Raw genomic sequence first — 23130 nt, forward strand, 5'->3', positions numbered from 1 at the left:
CACATGTTGGAGAGAATGTGGAGAAAAGGGAACCCTCTTGCACTGTTGGTAGGATTGCAAATTGGTACAGCTACTATGGAAAACAGTATGGAGGTTCCTCAAAAAACTAAGAATTGATCTACCATATGATCCAGCAATCCCTCTACTGGGTATTTACCCCAAAGACTTGAAAACCCATATCCGAAAAGATATTTGCACACCGATGCTCATAGCAGCATTATTCACAGTGGTTAGGACATGGAAGTAACCGAAGTGTCCTACGACAGATGACTGGCTAAAGAAGCTGTGGTACATATATACAATGGAATATTAACCATAAGAAGAGATGAAATACTGCCATTTGCGACAACATGGATGGTCCTCGAGATAATGATGCTAAGCAAAATAAACCAGACAGAAAAAGTTGAAAATCACATGATATCACTTATATGTGGGATATAAACCTAAAATCAACAAATGAGCAGGACTAACAAATAGAGACTCATGGACTTGGACTAGTGGTTACCAGAGGATTATAGACTAGTGGTTACTAGTGGGGTGCAGGAGGAGTGGGGAGGTAGATGGGATAAAGGAGGTCAAATATAGGGTTTAGGGGGAGCATGAAGTGGGTAAAGGGGATCAAATATGTGGGAGCTGAAGGAAACTGGACTTTGGGTGGTAAACACACAATAGAATATACAGATGTCAAATGATATTGTACACCTGAAAATTATATTATTGTATTAACCAATGTTACCCCAATAAACTTATTTAAAAATAAAAAATAAAATACTGCATTATAACTTAGAGTAATATTTTCGGTCCCTATTCTGGAGAGAGAGGTAAAGGCCTCTATAGTCCAATTCAAATAAAATAATATAGCTAATAAAGCCAATGTTGATTTTTCATTGAATTTTGAATTAAATATACTTATAATGTGATGTTTTGTCAATCTATTAAAACATGAGGTTCCTAGGCACTGTAAAAGACAATCAATTTGAAACCATTTACATTTCCATGAAAGACACACTAAACATCAAAATCAGGCTCTTAACCACCTTGCCCAACAATATTTGCCTTCTCTACTATTTTACTAGTAAATACATATGCAACTATTTTGCTTTGGGCTAGATTATATAAATAAGCCTGACCTACTTAATGTTAAATAAAAGATATTCAGACTGATTTAAAATTGCTCTCTCTCTAAAGCAATAAGAGGAGAGTCCTTTCCCTAGGCCTTGCTGACTTCTCAAAGATAGTTTGAGTTGTTACAAGACATGTTATGTGAAACTATGAGGTGTGTACTTTTGATAAATGACAAATATAGTCAAGAAAGATCAATCGATAAGTTTTTTATAAAAAAAGTTTTTTTTAAATTTATTTTATTAGTTTCAAGTATGCAGTACATTGATCAGACATTTATATAGTTTATAAAACAATCCTCCTATTTGCTCCTTCTCTCCTCTGGTATTCCACCTACCCAATATATATTAATGCTAACTGCATTCCCTATGCTGTGGTCCCCATCCCCATGACCATTTATCAACTGCTAATTTGTACTTCTTTAACCCTTCACACCATTCTCCCAGCCCCCCAAACCCCCTTCTTCCTGTCCGTCACCAAATTGTCCTCTATATTTGTGATTCTCTTTTGATTAGTTTGTTTTTTTTTGTTCCTTAGATTCTGCATACAAGTGAACAGATACGTCTTCAATGAAGAAATACAGATAGACAATAGACATATGAAAAGATGCTCAAGGTCACTCATCATCAGAGAAATGCAAATTAAAACAATGATGAGATATCACCTCACACCTGTCAGAATGGCTATTATCAATAAATCAAAAAACAACACGTGTTGGCGAGGATACGGAGAAAAGGGAACCCTCATATATTGTTGGTGGGATTGCAAATTGGTACAGCTGCTATGGAAAAAAGTATGGAGGTTCCTCAAAAAATCTATGCACCCCAATATTCATGGCAGCACAATTTACAATATCCAAGATATGGAAGCAATCTAAATGCCCATCAAAAGACGACTGGATAAAGAAGTTACAGTTCATATATACAATGGAATATTACTCAGCCATTAAAAAAATGAAATTCTACCATTTGCAACAACATGGACGGACCTAGAGGTTATTATGCGGAGTGAAATAAGTCAGAGAAAGTACCATATGATTTCACTTATATGAATCTAAAGTATGAGTTCTTAAAAAAGGATAAAGTCTTTAATTCTCACTTCCACTTTATGATAACTTATAGAATATACTTTCTTTGCTTTTAGCCTTTAAAAAAATAAACTGAAGTATGAATAGGAAAGGTACTATGAATTCTATTTGAAATAATGAACCACATAAAATACAAGCCTTTTTTTTCCAAAATGATTTGGTTGCTATATAATTACCTCTGTGCTAATATCATGATATTGAGTTGAAGCTGCCCCGCACTTGAGCCTGAGTTTTGCCACCAGTTGTTCAAAGTCTTTAACTTCACTGAAGCGAAAAGCTGTTTTTCCTTTGATGCTAATGATGATAGATTTGCTAGAATCATTTGTCTTATCTATAGCTAAGACCTGAGGGGTAAAAACATATAAATGAATCACATTTCTCCTTGTTGCTGACACCTTTAGGCAAAATGTTTAGCTTACTCTTTCGTAAATAAAAGTTTAGGTATGTGGTATAACTAACTAATGAAGAAAGAGACTTTGGGTTCCAGTTGTATCACTGATACAAGTAACCTCAGTGCAAGTCACTTCACTTCTCAAGGAAAAGGTTTGACTAACATGTAGCCTTTAAAATTGACAATACAAATGTAAAAATTCAGTGCTACTATGCTGACAATTTATTTCTGACTTACACAAAAGCTATCGATTCTATTCTTTTTGACAGTGTATATTGTCTAAGTTTTGGTATTCATGTCATAAATGTCTTGAGTGATCACATTCCATTTTGAGTCATACTAAACCCTCAGCTTGTTTCGAAATTTTTTATTTTTTCTATTTTCTATTTTTACTTTCAACAAGAGCTATAAGGCTCTTATCCTAATATTCGTATACTGAAAAATGTTACTCTTATTCTGAAGAATGATGCTGAACTTAAAAAAATGATCATTTAAAAATTACTAAAAGGATATTGAGTTTTTAATAATTTACAGAATTAAAGGACATTTAACCTGTGAGTAACATTTTCAAACAAAAAAAAAAATGATATGTAACCAAATTTACATTACCTCTCGAAATGGAATGATTACATTACATAGATTGCCATCCTGGCTAGTAAAGCAGATATAGTTTTCTGAAATGCACATTTTGCCATGAGCATTGAAGCGGCTGAATGGTACCCATAAGGAACATTCATGTACTTCTTTCAAAGTTTCTTCTTTGGGCAGCCTAAAAAATGCATTAAACTGCTCACTGTGGGCTCGATCTTCCAGACCTCTGTATAAAAGAAAAAGAATGGGGTGGCTTAAATAATGCCTTCTAAAGTGTATACATGCCTATGTTGATTAATCTAAATGCACTGTAAAGCAGAAAGATTAAACACTACATGCTATGTTCTTCCACAAATTATGAAATGGAAGGAACATACTGATTCCTCACAAATTCATTTTGTTTGCTCTCTTTTCCAATTTTGTTTTAATAGTGGGTTACAATGCACAAAAGCGAGAGATGATGTAGGTCTTCAAACCATCTGTTAAGGGGTGATTTGCTGGAAGATTATATTATTATATAGTCATAATATGTGAATATGGCTAAAACCAATCTTGGCAGGCAATAATTATATATCTGGTTATCAGAAAATCAAGAAAGTTAACCAGTTCAAACAAAATAAAATAATGAAAATTTATGGCATCACAATTGTATAGGAATAATAGTGCAGAAAATCATATTAAAACTAAGTGAAGCAAAATTTAAATATTAAAAAAATCCAAAGTAGAGGCAAGATAAAATAACATCGCTTGCATGAGCACAGGATAGGTGTCAATAAACACAGATACCGTGTTAAGTGACACATAAATATATAAATAAAAAAACAAATGCTTAGAATAGTACGATTTTTCTAGAGGCACCAAACACTTGAGCTAAGCAGCAATGCCATCTGAGGTAGTAAGTAAATTATGCATGTTTGAACTCAAAGCCAACCAAGTTAAAACTAAATTCATCTTTCAGTATATACTACTTATGAGGCACATCATGTCTTTCAAAATAATTCTGATAAATATGAACAAAAAAACACATTAATTTCTATCCCACTTAAATTGTAATGTGGTGGGTTATTTCACTTCATTATTATTTAAAGGCTGGATTCTATATCAATGAAAAGATGTCCATGATACGTTATTTTAAGTGGGAAAAAAAGCAAATTGTAGAAGATGTGATGTTTAGTCTAATTTATGTTTTTTGCAATTATTTTTTAATTCATGCATTAAAAAGCCTAGAAAGATACACACTGAATTTAACTATTGTTATTATGTTTTTATATTGTTTAAGTTATAGAAATAACACATATTTGTAAAAACAATAGGTTGAAGCAATAAAGAGATTTCATTTTAGGAAAAAGTTATCTGGAGACTAAGTCTAAATAAGCCTTTGTTCTTTTTAACTTACTAGAAAAAAGGATTTAGAAATATATGATTTTCAATAAACTTTCTTAAAAATACACAGACAAAAATTGATTTCCTATATCTAATTTAAATATGGACTTGGTAATGAATAATTCATTGCTAGATGGCCTTTTAAGGGAGGATATTTTAAAAGAAATAAAATGGCTAAAAGATTTGTTTATGGTTCTGATTAAGAAACAAACTACGCAAAGAAAAACCAAAACAATAACTCATAGAGATCTGTGCACCCCAATATTCATGGCAGCACAATTTACAATAGCTAAGATATGGAAGCAATCTAAATGCCCATCAACAGACAATTGGATAAAGAAGTTATGATTCATATATACAATGAAATATTATTCAGCCATTAAAAAAATGAAATCCTACCATTTGCAATGACATGGATGGACCTAAAGGTTATTATGCTGAGTGAAATAAGTCAGACAGAGAAAGATAAATACCATATGATTTCACTTACATGTGGAGCCTAAGGAACAAAAAGAACAAATTAATCAAAAACAGACTCGCAGATATAGAGGATAATCTGGTGATGGCCAAAGGGGAGGAGGGATGTGGGGCCTGAGAGAAAGGGGTGAAGGATTAAAAAAGTATAAATTAGTAGTTGATAGATTATTGGCTAGGTGGAGAGCCAGAGGAAAGAAAGAACAATAAACTATATAGATGTCTAACCAATGTACTGTATACTTGAAACTAATAAAAAAAACTACAAAAACAAATGCCCAATTATAACATAAACAAGATAGAGTTCTATTTATAAATCTTGCACACTGAGACCTAATATTGGCAATAAGGTGTAAAAAATGCACCTTGTTGATCTATTTTCCAGAAAAGCAGCAGGCTTACAAAGGAATCCTTATGGATATAGAGTTTGAGAATGGTTTAAGAATAGGCAAGAGGAATGATTGTACCTAGTTAGGACTATATAGTAATCACACAACCTTCCAGGTCACTTGTTCTGGTCTATACATAGGATTGTGACTTAGGTTCCTCTTACACTTTCCCATATAGTCTCTACCTTCATCCTCTTTGTCAGAAGCTGCTTCCACTAGCTATTTCTGGATCCTACCCTCTCTTCCTCCTTCCCTTTGGCATGCTCATTTCAGTCAACTTTTTTGCATGTTGAGCAGAATAAAAGGGAGCTCACTAGTCAGTTTCAGCAAATCAAGTATAGTGGCAAATAGCTATCAGACAAATACTTCTGATGCAGGCACTAATAATGACTAACATTTATCTATGGCTTTATATTTTACAATGTGCTTTCACACATTATATTGCTCATTCCTTACAAGTGCTCACTAAGGTAGAAATGGCAGATGAGAAAACAGAGGTCCTGAGAGATTATGACTTCTCCAAAGGTTGCTCTACTCTCATTCTAAAGTCCATGGCTCCACTGACTCCATTAACTTACCTCTTAAAAACAATAACAACAACAAAAACGATGCTCTTTATAAATTATGTTTGAAAATAATACATTTAACTATTTCAGACCCGAAACTATCTTGACTACTCAGAGAAATTTATAGTTAGAGTAACCAGGCACACATAAATCTCTACGTTTCTAAAAGCACTCTAAGGCAAACCCTACAGGGATCTCAGGAAATAGTTTTCAAACCTAACTTCTACTGATTCTTAGAATTAAATTTCATGGAGAGGATACTATTTTTGAAATGCATATGAATAAACTAAAACACATACATTAATAATTAACTCTAAAGAAAAATTATAATATAGAACAGTTAACTTTTAATGCTAATCAATACTACCGTTCCTTGGTCAAATAATTCTTTAAAAGGTGAATATTAACTAAGCTTTGAATACCTTTTGGTGATTTGTAGAGGATCATCAAGGACTGGGTCATCATCAAATGTTTCCTTGTCAAAAAGTCTCTTTATAGCATAGTTTGCCAGCTGTTCCATAAGAAGGTATGTTTGGTCAATATGCAAAAACATTGAAAAGTAGTGACTCTCCCCTTGGGAACACACATGAATACTCTCTGTCAGTATGACATTTGAAATCTTTTCAAGTTTTGAGACTGCATCCCAGGAGATAATGAGTTTTACTGCAAATAAGAGTTACAAGCAGATATGGTTACATTTCTTAATATTGATTAATGTTTATCAATCAGGTCTTTCAAAACAATAACTACTTGAAAAACTCTATGAACAACTAAAATACTTCAGTTCAAATATTTTGAATTATAATTTTGAATCATAATCATGAACATACAATAATTGTAATTCTAGGAATAGATATAAAAATGTAAAAAAATTCTGATTTGATATTTAAATCTGTTACTTAACATAATTACATAATCACTGATGTAAAAGCTATATGTGTGCTATGAACAGTACTGTTTGATTCTTCTTTGTAGCTGTGGGATATTAAGTACTATGGCTACTATATTTCTATTATGTTTAAAACAAGGATTAAAATATGGATTAAAGAAGGTAGATAGTTTAGAACAAGGGGAAATGGAATTATACTTTACACATTGCCATCATCATTTAATAATCTTTGCTTCCCACAATATGCAAGGCATTCTAACATACTTCTAATGGTGCCTATGTTAAGCAACCAGCCTTGAAAGGATTATTTCTCCAGATGAAGTAAAATTTTAATGTACGATTTAATTACCCCTAATATCAATTCTATTACTAACACCACCACAGAGTTGATAGGTCAGCCGGCAAGTTCAAAGTCATAAGCAATAGAAACGACTTACTTTCTGATCCTAACAAAAAAGAATAGAAGCTCAGAAAGTTGGTGCTAAGATAGAGCCAACCCTGACAAGGAACCCGTCCTTTCCAATAACTGCATGAGTAATAGGTCACTAACTTCTCCTGCTCTGGTAAACCAAAACATTTTTCAAATTTCAAAAGGGCTTCACGAAATTTCTCAGGATCATCTTCTTTTGCAAAAGAATGTTTTCCTTCTTCAGCAATTAATCCCTAAGGGAGACAAAATATTTTCTGAAAATTAATCATTACCAACAAAAAAATATTTCACATATTTAAACAGTTAATTCAATACAACTGTGTATATCTAAACAGGTACATGTATCGTAGTTATATATGTGTGCATATTATGCACTTAGGGCAGAGGTAAGCATATTTTCTTTAATTTTGTCATTAGGCTTTTTCTAATGCCTCACAAAGAGCTACCATAAACACACATGCTAAATACTGTTTTGATTGAGTTAAGGGTTACTCAAACTCCAAACTCAAGAGATTAAAATGAAGATATCCCTAAGAAATTCACAAGGGCACCAAAGACTAACCACTGACTTTACAATTTTCTTTAGCACTGACTCTGACATTCATATGTATGCTTCGGTCAATCCTAAAAGGTGCCAATGAAACAATGACCTTTCATGTAGCCTTTGATCCTCAAATAAGGGAGAAAAATTTTGGTACTCCACCTACAAATTATATCCAGGCCACTTACTCTTATTTTTCCTTGTACAAAATTAGTAATATCTTCATTTGAATCAAACACAGGTAAGGTCTTCACGATATTTTGTTCCAACCAATCCCAATGTTTCATTATTTCTTCTCTGTTGGCTCCTGATTAATAATGAAAGAGAATAAAAGACTCAAGAAAAATTCCACAATAAAACTGCTTATTTTAAAAGGAAATACAATTATATATGCTCCTTTTCAAAAATGATGACCATAAAAAATAAAGGTATTATATTTATACTCTACTTCATCCCTATTTGTGGGCATGAACACTATTTTTCATTATAAATAAGAAGAATATAATATTTAATAAAATGAGAGAAAAGTAAATACAATTCATGAGAAATACAAAATTCTGAAAACAAGATGCCAGTACCTGGTGCTTACAATAACCAGTACCTTTTAAGAAAATATATGGAGTACCAGAACATAAATACACATAATTTAATCCCTGGTCTTCAAATAACAGTACTGTGGGACTAAAAATAATCTGTGTGACTGAAAACAGCATGCCTGTGACAATCCTATGCACAGTGTATAAACGTGGATATCAACTGTGGACATTCACTCTACTTATGTCAGAAGGTATGAAGCCTTTGCTCAGAGTCGCCCTTAAATTAAAAGGCCTAGTCACTTAAAAGAAATTTCACAAAAGAGGTTAAAAACCCTGTAGCAAGGTTAAATCCATGTTACCTGCTGAATCAGGATTAGGCCGTTTACTGAGGATCAGATTAAATAAATTAGCTCTAGGTTGCTTTGGCTTGAACATTTCAGTATCTATCAATCTCCCCATATAATTCACATACCTTTAAGATCTCCCCAGAAATGGGAATTACACAAATCTTGATCAAAAGAAATATCTTGACTTCTTAGTATGTTTTATGTCATATGGAGAGTGACACATCAAAACATTTACTGTAACTGCAAACTTGCCTATTTCCTACAAATTCAGTTAGAATCATATTCATGTTATTAAAGTCACCATACCAAGTATAATAACTTTCTTTAATAAACCACAAATGAAAGCCATGAGAGAGGACACAGAGATTGGGTTTAGTGTTGGCAGATCACGGGGTGCCCATGGCAGAGTGCAGCTGGGGAGTGGCGCACTGCTGGTGGGGCTCTGCCTACCTCCCTGGCCTGGCTCTCTACACCACGGGTACCCTGAAAGCCCAGCCTGGGAATGCAGCATCAGCAGCCATGGTCGCCTGGAACACCGGCAGGAACGCTATCACAGTGGCGGGCTTTCCAATGGAAACCACAGCCTCTGGGTGTCTGGGACGAAGCCTGGCCCAGCCTTGCCAGGGGACAGCAGGGCACAGCGCTTGCTCTGACACCCAGCCAGGATGCCTGCTCTCACCCCTGGGAGAGCAAACCGGATGGCCTGTGCTCCCACATCCCAACATCGTCATCAAGGCTGGCACAAAACAGAAAAGAGAACGGAAAAAAACAAAAAAAACAAAACAAACAAACAAAAAAAACAGTCTCATTCAGTAGCATGCCAACAGAGATCAGCAGCACAAGCAATTGTATCAATTCAATGGACGAGGGTTCAGAACTCAAAAATGTTTGCTCCAACCCTAGAATTTACCATAGGTACTTTTTAAAATAAATTAATTGATTTTTATGGTGACGTTGGTTAACAAAATCCAATAAGTTTCAGCTGTACACTTTAACAGTAAGGAATATATGTATATTTACACTGTGTGTTCACCTCCCATACCATAGATGTTTTTTAATGGATGATGACATGCAGGACCTGAGGTGGGAACCATCTAGGGAGGATTCTGAGAAAACCAAGATTGATATTAAATCCATCAAGGAATTGAGAACAGGAAAAAATACATATTCCGTGGCAATGGCATTTCCAACCAGATATCTGAAGATCGTGAGTTTTAGGTCATATATGGAATTATTAGTCACTTGATTTGGTTGCCAAATCTGCAGATGTTGGGAACATCTGGGTCACGAGACTGTGATACCTATTTTTTTTATGGAAAGCATACACTTGATATGTTAGAAAGTAGCCAAGACAATATGAGGACTTCTTGGGTTTCACAAATGTTTAGTGAAATTGATAGGTACATAACCTTGGACACGTAACTCCATGTAATGCAATGCACTGCATCAGAAACCTCAATCCTGGTTTAAAAACAAGTAAAATTAAATTTAAGTTCAAAGAATTGCACAAATCCAAGGACAAAGCTGATACTGCAGTCACAAAGAATCCGTTGAGGTTTTTTTAAGAGCTTTGTACTACACCTGAAATCTATTTCCTTTTAGTTCAGTTTTCAAGCAATAAAGAATTCCTTGATACCAAGGACCTTATAATGTTTCTTGAGGCAGAGCAGGATTTGGCACATGTAAATGAGGAAATAAGCCTTGAAATGATTCACAAATATGAGCCATCCAAAGAGGGCCTGGAAAAGAGCTGGCTCTCTACAGATGGGTTCACTAATTACCTATGTCACCTGACTGTTATGTAGCAGATCTGGAATATAAGGTCTGTCATGATATAAAGCAAACTTCGTCTCATTAACTTTATAAACTCATTTCATAACATGTATTTAATAGAGGATCAGTTCCAAGGACCCGCTGATATCATAAGATACATTCTTTTTTTTTTTTTTTAACACTCGAGTTCTTAAAATAGGTTGCTGGAGTGTTGAATCAGATGTATAGAATGGACCAGACAATGAACATGTCATTTACATGGGCCACACCATGACCTCTCAGATAGTTTCCACAATGTCATTGATATTACTAACAAGTATGCATTCTTTGCTTCTGAGTTTCCACTTATCTTGTGTTTAGAAAACTGAGGTTCTATTAAACAACAGAAGATAATGGTTCAACACATGAAGAAAATTTTAGGAGATAATCTCTATACAACATCACCCAATGCTGAAGAATCTTACCTCCCATCCTCAGATGTCATAAAAGAGAAGATACAAATTAAAGCAAACAAGCTGTCCTCAAATTGCTCTGGAGTAGAAGGAGATGCTACTGATCAAGATGAAGGAGCAGAAATTTCTCAGAAGATGGGAAAAGAGAACATGGAGCAATCCAACAATGTACCTGTGACGCAATTTCAGCTCTACAAAGAACTGTCTGAACTGGTAAGCATCTGTAAGTCAATTAAGTTCAAAGAATTTCAGATGTCCTTTCAGGTTAAGAAATACAGAGGAATTGCTGGAAAAACATGGCAACTGTGAGACTTCCTCAGATCTCTCCCCTTGAAACAACAATAAGCTAAATATCTAAAACTCAACAAAAAACACCCAAAGTGCACACCAGCACATCTGAACGTGGGGTCTGCGCATAAGAGCTACCACAGGTTGGAACCTCGGGTTTTGGGCAGTGGACTGGGAGAAATAAAGAAGTTGCCTCTCACGGCCTCAGGAGCTCCCTGTAGAAGGAGGATGAGGCGGGAAGATGCAGTGACTTCCCTGAACAGCCCTGCCTGGAAGTGCTATGAGTTCCATGCAGCCTGTGGCAGGGCCCAGTCATCAGGACAGAAAGCAGAGAAGCGGGACGGGACAGCAGAGAAACAACAGTTGATTTTTACCGGCCGAGGTTGCAAAACTGAGGCTGAGGTGCAGCATCCAACTTCCAACCCAGAGGGCCCATCCCTCTATACCCTCCAAGACCAATCACCGTGGAGCCAAACTGTCCTACGATAGATGATTAGCTAAAGAAGCTGTGGTACTTATATACAATGGAATATTACTCAGCCATAAGAAGAGATGAAATACTGTCATTTGCGACAACGTAGACAGACCTCTAGATAATCATGCTAAACAAAATAAGCCAGACAGAAAAAGTTGAACATCACATGATATCACTTATCATGGGATATAAACCTAAAAGCAACAAATGAACAGGACAAATAGAGATTCAGGGACATGGACAATGGACTAGTGGTTACCAGAGGGTAAGAGGTGGGGGAGGAGGGAAGTGGTAGACAAAGTACAGGGGTTCAAATATAGGGGCGGAAAGGGAGTGTGAAGTGGGTAAAGGGGATCAAATATATGGTAGCTGAAGGTAACTGGATTCTGGGTGGCAAACACACAATAGAATATACATATGTCAAATGATAATCTACACCTGAAAATTATATAATTGTATTAACCATTTATACCTCAATAAACTTTTCAGCTCTGCAAAGAACTGTCTGAACTGGTAAGCATCTGTAAGTCGGTTCAGTTCAAAGAGTTTCAGGTGTCCTTTCAGGTTCAGAAGTACTGGGAAGTCTGTTCATTTAATGAAGTGCTTCCCAACAAATATGCCAGTGCAAATCCAGGGGACTTTGTAAATTACAACAAATGTTTCTTGCTAGGGTTTTCCCTAGCTCAATAATGACCAACTCTAGTAAAATGAACCCTCAAGATTTTTGGGAATGTGGCTGTGGGATCATAGATCATAGCCATAAACTTTCACATGCCAGGCCTGATGATGGTTTAGGTAGAATGGAAACTATGGCTATGTCCCTCAGCTAGTTACCATGAGGGAAGAAGACTCCTTCAGTGCCAGTACAGACTCTGTCCCAGGAATCTCACCTCAGCTTCTTCACATTAAAATCATCAGTCGGAAGAACTTTCCTAAACTCAAAGGATTAAGTGCCAAAGGTGACGTGGTGGATCCTTATGTCTATGTGGAAATTCATGGAATCCCTGACGACTTTGCAGAACAAAGGACAAAAACCATAAACCAGAATGGAGATGCTCTCATTTTTTTATGAAAGCTTTGAATTTCAAATCAACCTACCAGAACTGCATGGCCATGGGGCCCTTTATAGTACTAGATGATGGCTACATTGGGCATGAATATGTTGGTCACTACACCATTCCCTTTGAATACAGACAGGCTACCATCTTGTCACCCTGCAGTCATTGACTGGAGAGGCCCTAGCACATGCCTCTTTGTCTATGTGGCTATTACTAACCAAAGAGGAGAAGGGAAACCTCATAGGAGGCCTTTCTGTGAGAAAAGGGAAGAAATCCAGAGAATATGCATCTTTGAGAACATTGTGGATTAAAACTATAGATGAGGTGTTCAAGAACACCTCATATGGAATGCCACAGATCTGAGAGAGAACATGTAGAATGCCGTTGTATCATTCAAGGAGCTCTGTGGCCTCTCCTCTGTGGCCAGTCTCATGCAGTGCATGTTGGTGATGTCCACCTCCACACCTATTAGGCTTTCCAGGGCCTGATAACACACCCCTGGTGGTCCTGAATCTTAGCGAGCAGTATCCCATGATGGAGTTGCAGGGAATTATGCCCGACGTTCTAAAGAAGACTGTAACAACTTATGACATGATGATCCAAATCTTCAAGGCCTTAGTTTAAAATGCAGATGCTATGCATGAAAAGACTATATTGTCAGAAGGCAGCCATGGGATTCCATGAACACTTGCACAGCACAGACACCAAGGAAGGTGTGAAGGGATGAACACTACAAAAAGCAGTGGAGAGAACTTTATCTGGAATATTATCATCTTAAAGGGACAAACAGATCTTCTGAAATATGCCAAGAATGAAGACTTTGGAAAACCTGAAACAAATCCATTATGCTACCGTTTCATGTGGACTAAATAAACCAGGCACAGAAAATGCCAACGTTCAGAAATCATGTCGGAGCCTGGAAGTCATACCTGAAAAAGCAAATGATGAAAAACTGGAGAATGAGGAAATTACTAAAAAACATTATGGAGTTTATAACTCTAAGACTAATTGTAGTCAAATGGAACATTTGCTTTGCACTCACTAATGAAAATAATATTTAGAATTTTAAAGCACAACTGCAACAGCCAATTACAGTCTATTAAAACTGTGAATGTATGTAGCAATCCGGCGTATGAAGGCAACTAAACTCTTTAAGAAAAAGTTATATTCCTGGCCAAAGTATGCTTTATTTGGATAAAAAGACATCATAACTCAGTTCCGGTGTGAACAACAGACCATTTTATTCACTCTAGTTCCACTGAGGAAAAAAATGCTTTCCTAACTGCAAACAAATGCTTAAGATGGAAATAGATCGTATTGGCAAATTAGTATTTACTGGAGAAAAATCTAGTCTACACATTTTATATATATGTGATTGCCAGAATCTCTGGGTTATAGATGATTTTGGTGGCATGCCTGCTGAGCCATAATTACTAAGGAGAAGGTAAGTGGACATTTTCCCTGAATTTCCAGGGACCTTGGAGAGCCATTAAGTATAAAGAGAACGTGCAATTGGACTGAAGTGCCTGGCTAAAGACACATGCAGTGTATATATATGATGTAAAAGCAACCAATCTGGAAGCAACAAATTGTAAATAGTTTTTCATTGTATAAAGTAGTGTTCACATTTCAAATGTTTTATGATATTTGTAAACATTTTTAAAAGCCAAGGGAAAAATTTTAGGCTTTTATTTTAGTCCTTTACGTATAAGGAAGCCTCACTAATAGGTAACTATTTCTACATCAGGTCAATTTGGGCGAATAAGTTATATAATCATTCTTTTAAAAAAAGTAGAAGGGACATTTTTCTCCTAAATTTCTACCAACTGGATTTAAAATTGAGGTTATAGATGTCTCATGATGTCAGCAGGTGTAATGTCTTCTTTTTGTTTAAATGACATTCAATTTAAGAGAGGTAGATGAAAACACTCACCAGCAACACTGAAGGAAATTTAGAGGGAGATGCAAAAAACAAGCCACACGTCTTTAAAAATTAATTGTATGCTATAGCTGTATGTTCACAGATATGAATTATACGAAAGTCATTTCATTTTTAAAAAAGTATATCTACTTGAGAAGAGAGGGAAGACAAGAGAAAAGGAGAAAAAGGCAGTCTTTCAACATTAAAAGGTCAAAAATCTGGGATTCTAATCTAGGCCAGCATTATAACGGCATCATAAAAAAGTAAACTGTGATTTTTTTAAATTTTGAGTTGCTTTATTAGGAAGAATTATCCTAATTCCTTTTCTACCCACAATATAAATATGTGGAAGGAGCTGAAAAAACAAGTATTTCAAGGATATGGTACCTTTTGTGAGAAAGTAGGTATGTAACCAAAAAAATATTCAATTTTTCAGGCTCATACTTTCTTAGGGGATGACTTTTACGTTTTGGGCTTGAATCTTCTCATTTGGGTTACTACAGATGAAACAAATATTTCATAGGCAAGTTCTCATTGTCCCTACAGTTGGGTGAAGCAGGAGAAGTAAGTTGGAGAAAAGAGTCACAGAGCAGTAGCATTGACCAAAATTGCTCAGAATCGACACTGCTGGAACACATGTTTCAGGTTCCTCACATGAATCATATTTTTAAAAACTGACTAGTACACTTATTTGTTTGAATTACATGTTTTAAAAATCATACTCACCACATGCAATTGACAGGTAAACTTGAGAATCTGGTGTCTGGTGTAGAATGCGAAATGGAGCTACTTTAGCAGTTGAGTCTAAGACTGAGTCAAGAGTCCCAACCAGAAGCCCTGTTGTAACAAAGAGATTGTTGAAAGAAGGATTTTATAAGAGATGATATTAATAGTACTTCATATGACAAAAAAACAATGGATTTACTTTTTAAAATTTCTAGCCCAAAGTTTCCTTATGGAGATTTTTCTTAAAGAAAAAATATATTCTGGATGAAAATATTACAGTGTTCTGATATGAGCAGTATTTGAGAAAATGATCTTTCAATAAAATAATAAGTCAGTTTTAATTGTCCAAATCTCACGATATAGTTGTAGCACTTACATACCTCCTATACAAGGTTGTGTACGTAGCAGATAAGAATGTAGATTCTGGTACCAGAGCCTACCTGGACTTGAATCCTGGCTCTGTCGCATATGTCAGCTTGAACCAGCTATACCTAACCTTTTCTTCAACCTCATTTGCAAAATAAGGGGGTTAAAATAAAACCTACTACAAAGTGTTGTTGTAAAAAAATGAATTAGTACATATAAAACACTTAGAACGATACTTGGCACATAGTAAAACAGTCAATGTTAGCTAATATTATTATACAGAAAAAAACCCCTTAGATATTGAAGCAAAACAAAACCATGATTAATTAAAATAATTAGGTAAAGGGATTTTCTTTTTAACAATTTGTAATTTGAAACTAAGGCTTTTGATCAATTAGTTTCAATTTAATGATCTGATTATATTTCCTAATTTTTCCTAGAACAAAGTTTACTGTTTTTTTAAACAATCAACTAATTTCTCCCTTAAGGTCTTTGCTAATTCTCTTTTCACCTAGAAATGCTAACACATATCTTCTAGCCCAGTCTAGCTAATCCAAATTCTACATTTTCTTCAAGACCCACTTCCTCAAGAAATCTTTACTGGCGACCCCAGGCAATAATGCCTTCCCTTTTCTCTGATTACTTGTAGGACTTAAAGTGTACATGACACAACCTATCATATAGATTATTAGGCTAATTATTATAACTATTTGCTAAGTACTTCAGGTATATTAATCTTGACTCCTTACATAGATTATAAATTCTCTGAGAATAACCACCCCATCTTCTACCACTGGGTCTGTATCCTTAACTTTCAACATACTGCTGAGTGTAACAGGAGCAAAATTCATTGATATCAACTCTATCAATGGGATGGCTGAGCTATATAAATCTACCTTCCTTTTCTGGGAACTTTAACTGGTTGACTGTTGGTTTTGCTTTATGAGGCATTTCTCTATAATTTAGCATTCAGATTTTTGAGGAAAAATTAAATCAATTATAAAGCAGGCTTTTGGCTATTTTCCTACCTTTATCCACTTAAAAGGAGTTAAGATTGCAAGTAAGCTTTGAACGAGAGTATAGGTAGGTTGGCAGATGTGAGGTAGGGAGTTATTATAAGCATAGAGGGAGGTAAATTAGAAGAGTAGGAGATAGAACAGAGATAAAGAGATATTTGGCTCAGCTAAAAGAACAGGGTGGGAGAGTGGATGTAGGAACTGGTAAAAGGTAAAAATAGGAGTCACAAAAGCAGCATAATATCAATTAGCTACCTGACAGAGGGTTTTGATAATGGGGGTAAAGTATATATTAAAAAAAAAAAAAGATTTTGGCAATAGCAACATGTATAGATTATAAAGAAGTTATCTGATATGAAAAGAGTTACTGTATGAATTAACTTTGTTTCAGAAATAGAAATAAGAAAATTCAGACGAATATTATGAAAGGGGAGGTACCAGGAAGAGAGAATGGGAATGAGGAAGCGAGACAAAGGAAGTGATTATATGAGAGGAGAGGCGAAGGGAATTACTGGAGGGTTTGGAGATAAAAGGAAAAAATATTCTATCACTTTCAAAGGAAAAATAATTCTTTCATTTTCAACGTGAAGAAGCCACTGCAAAGTTGGAGATTTGGCTAAGAGATCAAGGATTAAGAAAGAAAAGTAAGAGTTGGTCAAATATAAAGAAAGAAAAGTGGGGGCTAAACATACAGATAACCTCCTCAGAGTAATGTGACTGAAATTATTCAGGAAATGGAAAAAAGGAGAAAGTTGTCAGTTTGAAGAAAGTCAAAATACTCAAAGGAAAGATAAAAGAGTGGTAGTAAAAGACAACCAAAAGAGGTAACTTTCTTTAGGTTGAAAACGGAATCAACTGTATGGCTGTCTGTATACAAAAATATACATATAATAACCTGACAAAATTATCAAAATAAAGGAATTATAACTTCAAATAAAATCACTTATCAAACTCAGCACTGTTCTAGCTGCTAGATTTGCCCTCCTAGAATTCAAATTCTAAAAAATGTTTCCAAAATGTATTTTCAAATTTGCGAGAAAAATCATTTATTTCACCTTTACCACATTTTAAATTAAACTAGCTAAAATCCAATTTCCTTATTTATATATAGTAGAAAAAAAAGTAGTATTAGAAGAACAGGAGAAAGAACACAGAGGTAAAGAAAAGTTTGACTCTGAAATATACCAGTGGGAGTGTGGACATGTGAGGAGGGAGAGAGGAAAGGAGAGGCCACAGAGAATCATTCTTGAGTAACGTAAAAATTAGTTCTCTGATAGAAAGTTTTGAGACTGGGGACAAAGTGCTCAAATCACCAGCCGGAAGGGTCATTTCTTTTTGTAGCAGAAGTGTTTGCAAGTTAAGTGCCTCACACTATGTAGACAGGAAACTGTTCCGTTTTTTAAGTGTATTAAATCAGGCAATTAGTATAAAACTATGCAACAAATAATTTCGAAGCCAATTCTAAAATATATTTCTAGTCACTTGGAGAACTCTTCCAGCTCATTAAGCTATCTATAATCATCAAATCTCTACAAGTCGTTCAAGAATTAGTATGAACCCAATATCTGGGTTCTAAAAGTATAAGAAAACAAGCTGATAACCTTGGGTTGCTTTTCCATATACACAGGTTTATCACCTGACAGCCTGAGTATCCAAGTTCATGAATCAACCTACACATGGGAATTTCTATAGCTATAGTAAATTGGGAATAGAATAGACACTATCTCTCAGCTACATGACAAAACATGAGATTTTAAAGTATAAAGAAATATCAAGAAATTCAAATCATCCTTTGAATGTCTATAATTGAGTAAAGTACCAATGTTCTAGACCCTGGTAAAGGTCTAGGGTTTCCGTAGCATCCTGCCAATACAAGGTAACACCAAAACTCTTAAGGAAATTCACCACCATAATTGATATGAAATGCTTTTTATTAAATGGGATAGCAAGATAACAAAAAAGCAAGGTTCTATGATTAAAAAAAAATAGGCAATTTGAAGGTAATGATTATTGTTCTTGAACCAAAATTCTTTTTGGCTGGATAGAGATATAGCACCACTGACTTTAGAGATGAAAAATATCCTAGCAGGTCTTAGAGCCCAACCTCTAGCATATTCATCCACACTATAGTATAGTATCCCTGAAAGAAAGTCTAGCTTTGTCCTTTATAACTCCAAAGTTTACTTCTACCAAGGTGGCCTATTGCATTGGTGGACATTTCTATTAATTAGAAAGTTCTTTCTAAAATATGAAAAGATTTTTATATATATCCAAATGTTATAGTCAGGGCTGGCTTTATGGGCTTGTGACCTCTTTATAGGGTCTCATGCTCAGAACAGCCCTGTACTTGATTAAATGCTCTGCTGTCATGGTCTTGAAATTCTTAATTTTTAAACAAAGAGCTCGCTTGTTAATTTTGCACTGGAACCCACAAATAAGGTAAACAATTCTGGTTACAGTGGTTATCTCTGGGCAATGGAATAATAGGTAATCATAATTTTCTTTTTTATACTTACACATATTTTCTGAAATTTTTACAATAAATACTTTTTAACCTTTAAGATAGAAAAATAAAGCTATTTCTTACCCACTCAAAAAAAAAGGTTTTTCTTAGAATAAATAAAATGCTATGTCTTTGCAATTTGTAGGCCATACAAAACATAATATACTCTATTCAACATGATAGATCTTCAAATATTATTATAGCTATCTTGTTTCCCCTTGCTTATTCTTCTCTTAGCTTAAAATATGCCTAGTTCTTTCAAATGTTTGTTGAAATTGTCTGGGCCTCTTATTATTTCTTCTACCATTCATTCTCTTAACATATCTATTTGTCGAAGTCTCATAAAATACGTTATTCAAACTTGAATACCAGGTATGGTCTGAACAAGTGCAGGTTTTTTATATTGTGGCCCTCATGGTTCTATTAATGCAGTCTAAAATCATACTAGCTTTTTAAGCTACTACATATTATCATACTAAGCTTGTGGTCGACTAACCTACTTTGATCTTTTTAACAAATATAAGCACCAACCTCAGTATTCTGTCCTACACAGCTGATTTTTTAAAAAACCTAAAAGCAGTGTACATTTACCCATGTTAAATTTGATCTCATTGATTTCAACTGAGCATTCTAACTTGTCCAGACCTTTCTGAATCTTGATCTTATCTTCTACGATAGTGATTAGCAACCCAAACTGAAAATTTGAATCATTTGGAGTTTTTGCAACTACTCAAGCTCAAGTTTTCAAACTACTAAAGCCACGATTGTAATTTAATTCATCTGGAGTCAGGCCTGGGTATCCTATTTTTCCCTTAACTTTGTATTATAAAATTTTTCGAACATATAAAAGAATAGAATATATTGAAAATTCTATATGCCCATCACCTAACTTCAATAATTATCAACATTTTGTCAGTCTTCTGTCATTTACCCCTCCTAGAATACTTCAAAGTAAATTCCAGATATCATATCATTTTACCCATAAGTACTCTAGTATCATTTAGTTTGTTTTAGAAGGTTCTCAGTTGAATCTAATATGTAGCTAGTGTTCAGATAACTGATCTATGGTATTAATTGTCCCTTTCAATTTTCAGTCTCTTGCAAATTTGGTAAACATTTCTTTCTTTTTTTTTTTTTTTGTATTAGGTCAATGATAATGATATTCAAGCAGGACCAAGGCCTGAGTGTTGTTGGAGGAGATAATAGTACACTTTAGTTTGACAAGTGGCTCTTTCTGTTTGTAAACTAGATTGAGGGCACTGTGTAAGGCAACACTGCTTTAGCTGCAGAAGAGTCATTTAAATGAACATCCTAATTATAAAGAGGATTTATTTCCATTCTAAGTTAAATGTTTGATTATAAATTCCGGCCATAGAAATGATTGATGGAACTTTATAATGGATTCTGTATATTGTCATACATTGCCATGTTTACAAAGTCAAACAAGTACATCTTTTTTAGTGGATTTTTTATAATCTCAACTTCATTAAATGTTAATTAACAAACTAATTAGTAAACTGCCAACACACTTAGTAGGAAATACATTCAAATTGGTGAAAGTAGTGTTCTCGGTAGAGGTTGTTTTTCAGAATCTATTGCTTTTGCTATCAGATTTAAGTCCTTAAAACAGGACTGTGAATGCTTATTTTTGAATATTCAAATAGCCACATTTGGCAAAGCTGCCAACTTTATACCAAGAGCTTTGGAAAACAGTTAATAATAATTCTTTTGTTCTGTTTCTCTCTCCTCGCATTCTTTTAAGACATTTACTTGAAAACTGGAAATACATAAGCACTCACTTCCTTCTCTAATTAAAATATTTGCTCATTAAAGGATTTAAAAAATCGTTTTAGGGAAGTAACTGATGTCACAAATAGCAGATTACAATGGCATGTGGAGGAAAAAAAAATACATGACTTATCAGTCAAACCCAACTACATTTCTAAAGATTAAAACATAGGGAACTATGAGAATTATTACCATCTCTACTTACAGCACCTTCTTACACTTTAAGACTTATGCATCAGAATACAAAAGGAGTAGCTCACAGAAAATTAAAGAAAATACAACATCTGAATTCTTACGTACGAAGCAACAAGCAAGTGTGGCAGCAAATGAATAAATTCATACACAGTACGGTACTTTAAAAACATTTAGAAGAACTACAGCTACCCATTATTTTGGTTAGTTTAAAACAAGAAGACAACTAATATAATGATAAAAAAATATATATAATTATCCCTTGTTTTAAAACTTCACTTCTTTATACTGGAGTGAGGGAGGAAAAAAAGAGACCACCTAAGCTAGAACTAAAAGAACAGTGGAGACAAAAAATAACAAAGGTTTAATTCTCAGGTCCCTTTAATTCTCTCTCAGGTTTTCATCTTCCATAGATGAGGTCACTGCTCTTCAATCTTTTCTAGTTGCTAAGGGCACTATCTCCTGAGTCTTATATTTTCAACCACAAGTAAATGAATCTGGAATACCTGTTAAGTCTCCAACAAATGCCATTTTTTTTTTTGCTTTTACACTATCGTATTATTTCTCCCACATAAAATGTCCTCTCCACCCCATCCCAGATACTGTTAGTGCTCATAGATGGTTGACCTAATTAAAAAACAATCCAAACTGGCTTTTGGCAAATTTTGCCAGATGTCACACTGGAATTCTGCCAGCAGAATTCCACCTATTGTTATTAATCACTGCTTCTAGGAAATCTTTGTATCATTTAACAGGACATCTGATAAGCATACTTTAACACCAGGACTGGCCTTGGAAATTTGCTTTGGGGGTTTCAAATATCCCTTATTCATGACTATTTGGAAGTCACTGAAACCAGGCTGATATTATTATTGATGACTCCTGTAATTATATATTTGTTTGGCTGTTTATTATCTGTCTGTCCAACAAGATGATAAACTCTGTAAGTATGGGACTATCTCTGTTTTATTCACCACTGTATACCCAACATCCAGCACAGTAACCAGCTACAACACCCTTTCCCTGCTTCCCTTAACAGCAAAATACCTAGAAAGAATTATGTATATTCATTCTGACCCCAAATATCTGCTTGGCCCATATACTCTAACCTCTCTGAGCTCTGCTAATAGGTTACCTTAAAGAGGCCTTCCCACTCAAAATGTATTAAAGACTTAAATATAAAACCCGAAAACATAAAACTTCTAGAAGAAAACATAGGCAGTAAACTCTCTGATATTACTAACAGGAATTTCTTTTCAGATATATCTCCTTGGGCAAGAGAAACAAAAGAAAAAAATAAACAAATGGGACTACATCAAACTAAAAAGTTTTTGTACAGCAAAGGAAACCATCAACAAAACAAAAAGACGACCAACTGTTTGGGAGAAGATATTCGCTAATGATACATCTGATAATGGGTTAATATCCAAAATATATAAAGAACTTATATAACTCAACATCGAAAAAACAAACAATCCAATTTAAAAAATGGGAAGAACTAAACAGATACTTCTCCAAAGAGAAAATACAGATGACCAATAGACGTATGAAAAGATGCTCAAGATGGTTAATCATCAGAGAAATGCAAATTAAAACCTCAATGAGATATCACCTCACACCTGTCAGAATGGTTATCATCAAAACTCAAAAAACAAGTGTTAGCAAGGATACAGAGAAAAGGGAACCCTCATACATTGTTGTTGGGACTGCAAATTGGTACAGCCACTATGGAAAACAGTCTGGAGGTTTCTCAAAAAATTAAAAATGGATCTAACTTTTGACCCAGACATCGCACTTCTGGGTATTTATCTAAAGAAAACCAGAAC

General features: G+C 34.8%; 1 protein-coding gene and 1 pseudogene across 3 annotated transcripts in view; one reads left to right on the forward strand and one right to left on the reverse strand.

Annotated features, from left to right (window-relative positions):
* Positions 1 to 23130, reverse strand: part of TBC1D8B (TBC1 domain family member 8B) — a 79072-nt gene that overhangs the window by 50836 nt on the left and 5106 nt on the right. For 2 of the 3 annotated variants that reach the window (XM_015591663.2, XM_006914793.3), the window contains exons 2-7: positions 15440 to 15550; positions 8052 to 8170; positions 7330 to 7555; positions 6426 to 6666; positions 3210 to 3417; positions 2386 to 2553 (exon numbers count right to left, since the gene is read on the reverse strand). In XM_015591663.2, coding sequence (XP_015447149.1) covers positions 2386 to 2553; positions 3210 to 3417; positions 6426 to 6666; positions 7330 to 7555; positions 8052 to 8170; positions 15440 to 15550 — 1073 coding nt within the window. The remainder of the gene's footprint in view (positions 1 to 2385; positions 2554 to 3209; positions 3418 to 6425; positions 6667 to 7329; positions 7556 to 8051; positions 8171 to 15439; positions 15551 to 23130) is intronic. The other variant, XM_015591664.2, reaches the window with a different exon arrangement.
* Positions 9549 to 13964, forward strand: LOC102894755 (annotated as a pseudogene).

Source organism: Pteropus alecto, unplaced genomic scaffold, assembly GCF_000325575.1.
Source record: "Pteropus alecto unplaced genomic scaffold, ASM32557v1 scaffold246, whole genome shotgun sequence".
Classification (NCBI taxonomy): Eukaryota; Metazoa; Chordata; class Mammalia; order Chiroptera; family Pteropodidae; genus Pteropus; species Pteropus alecto.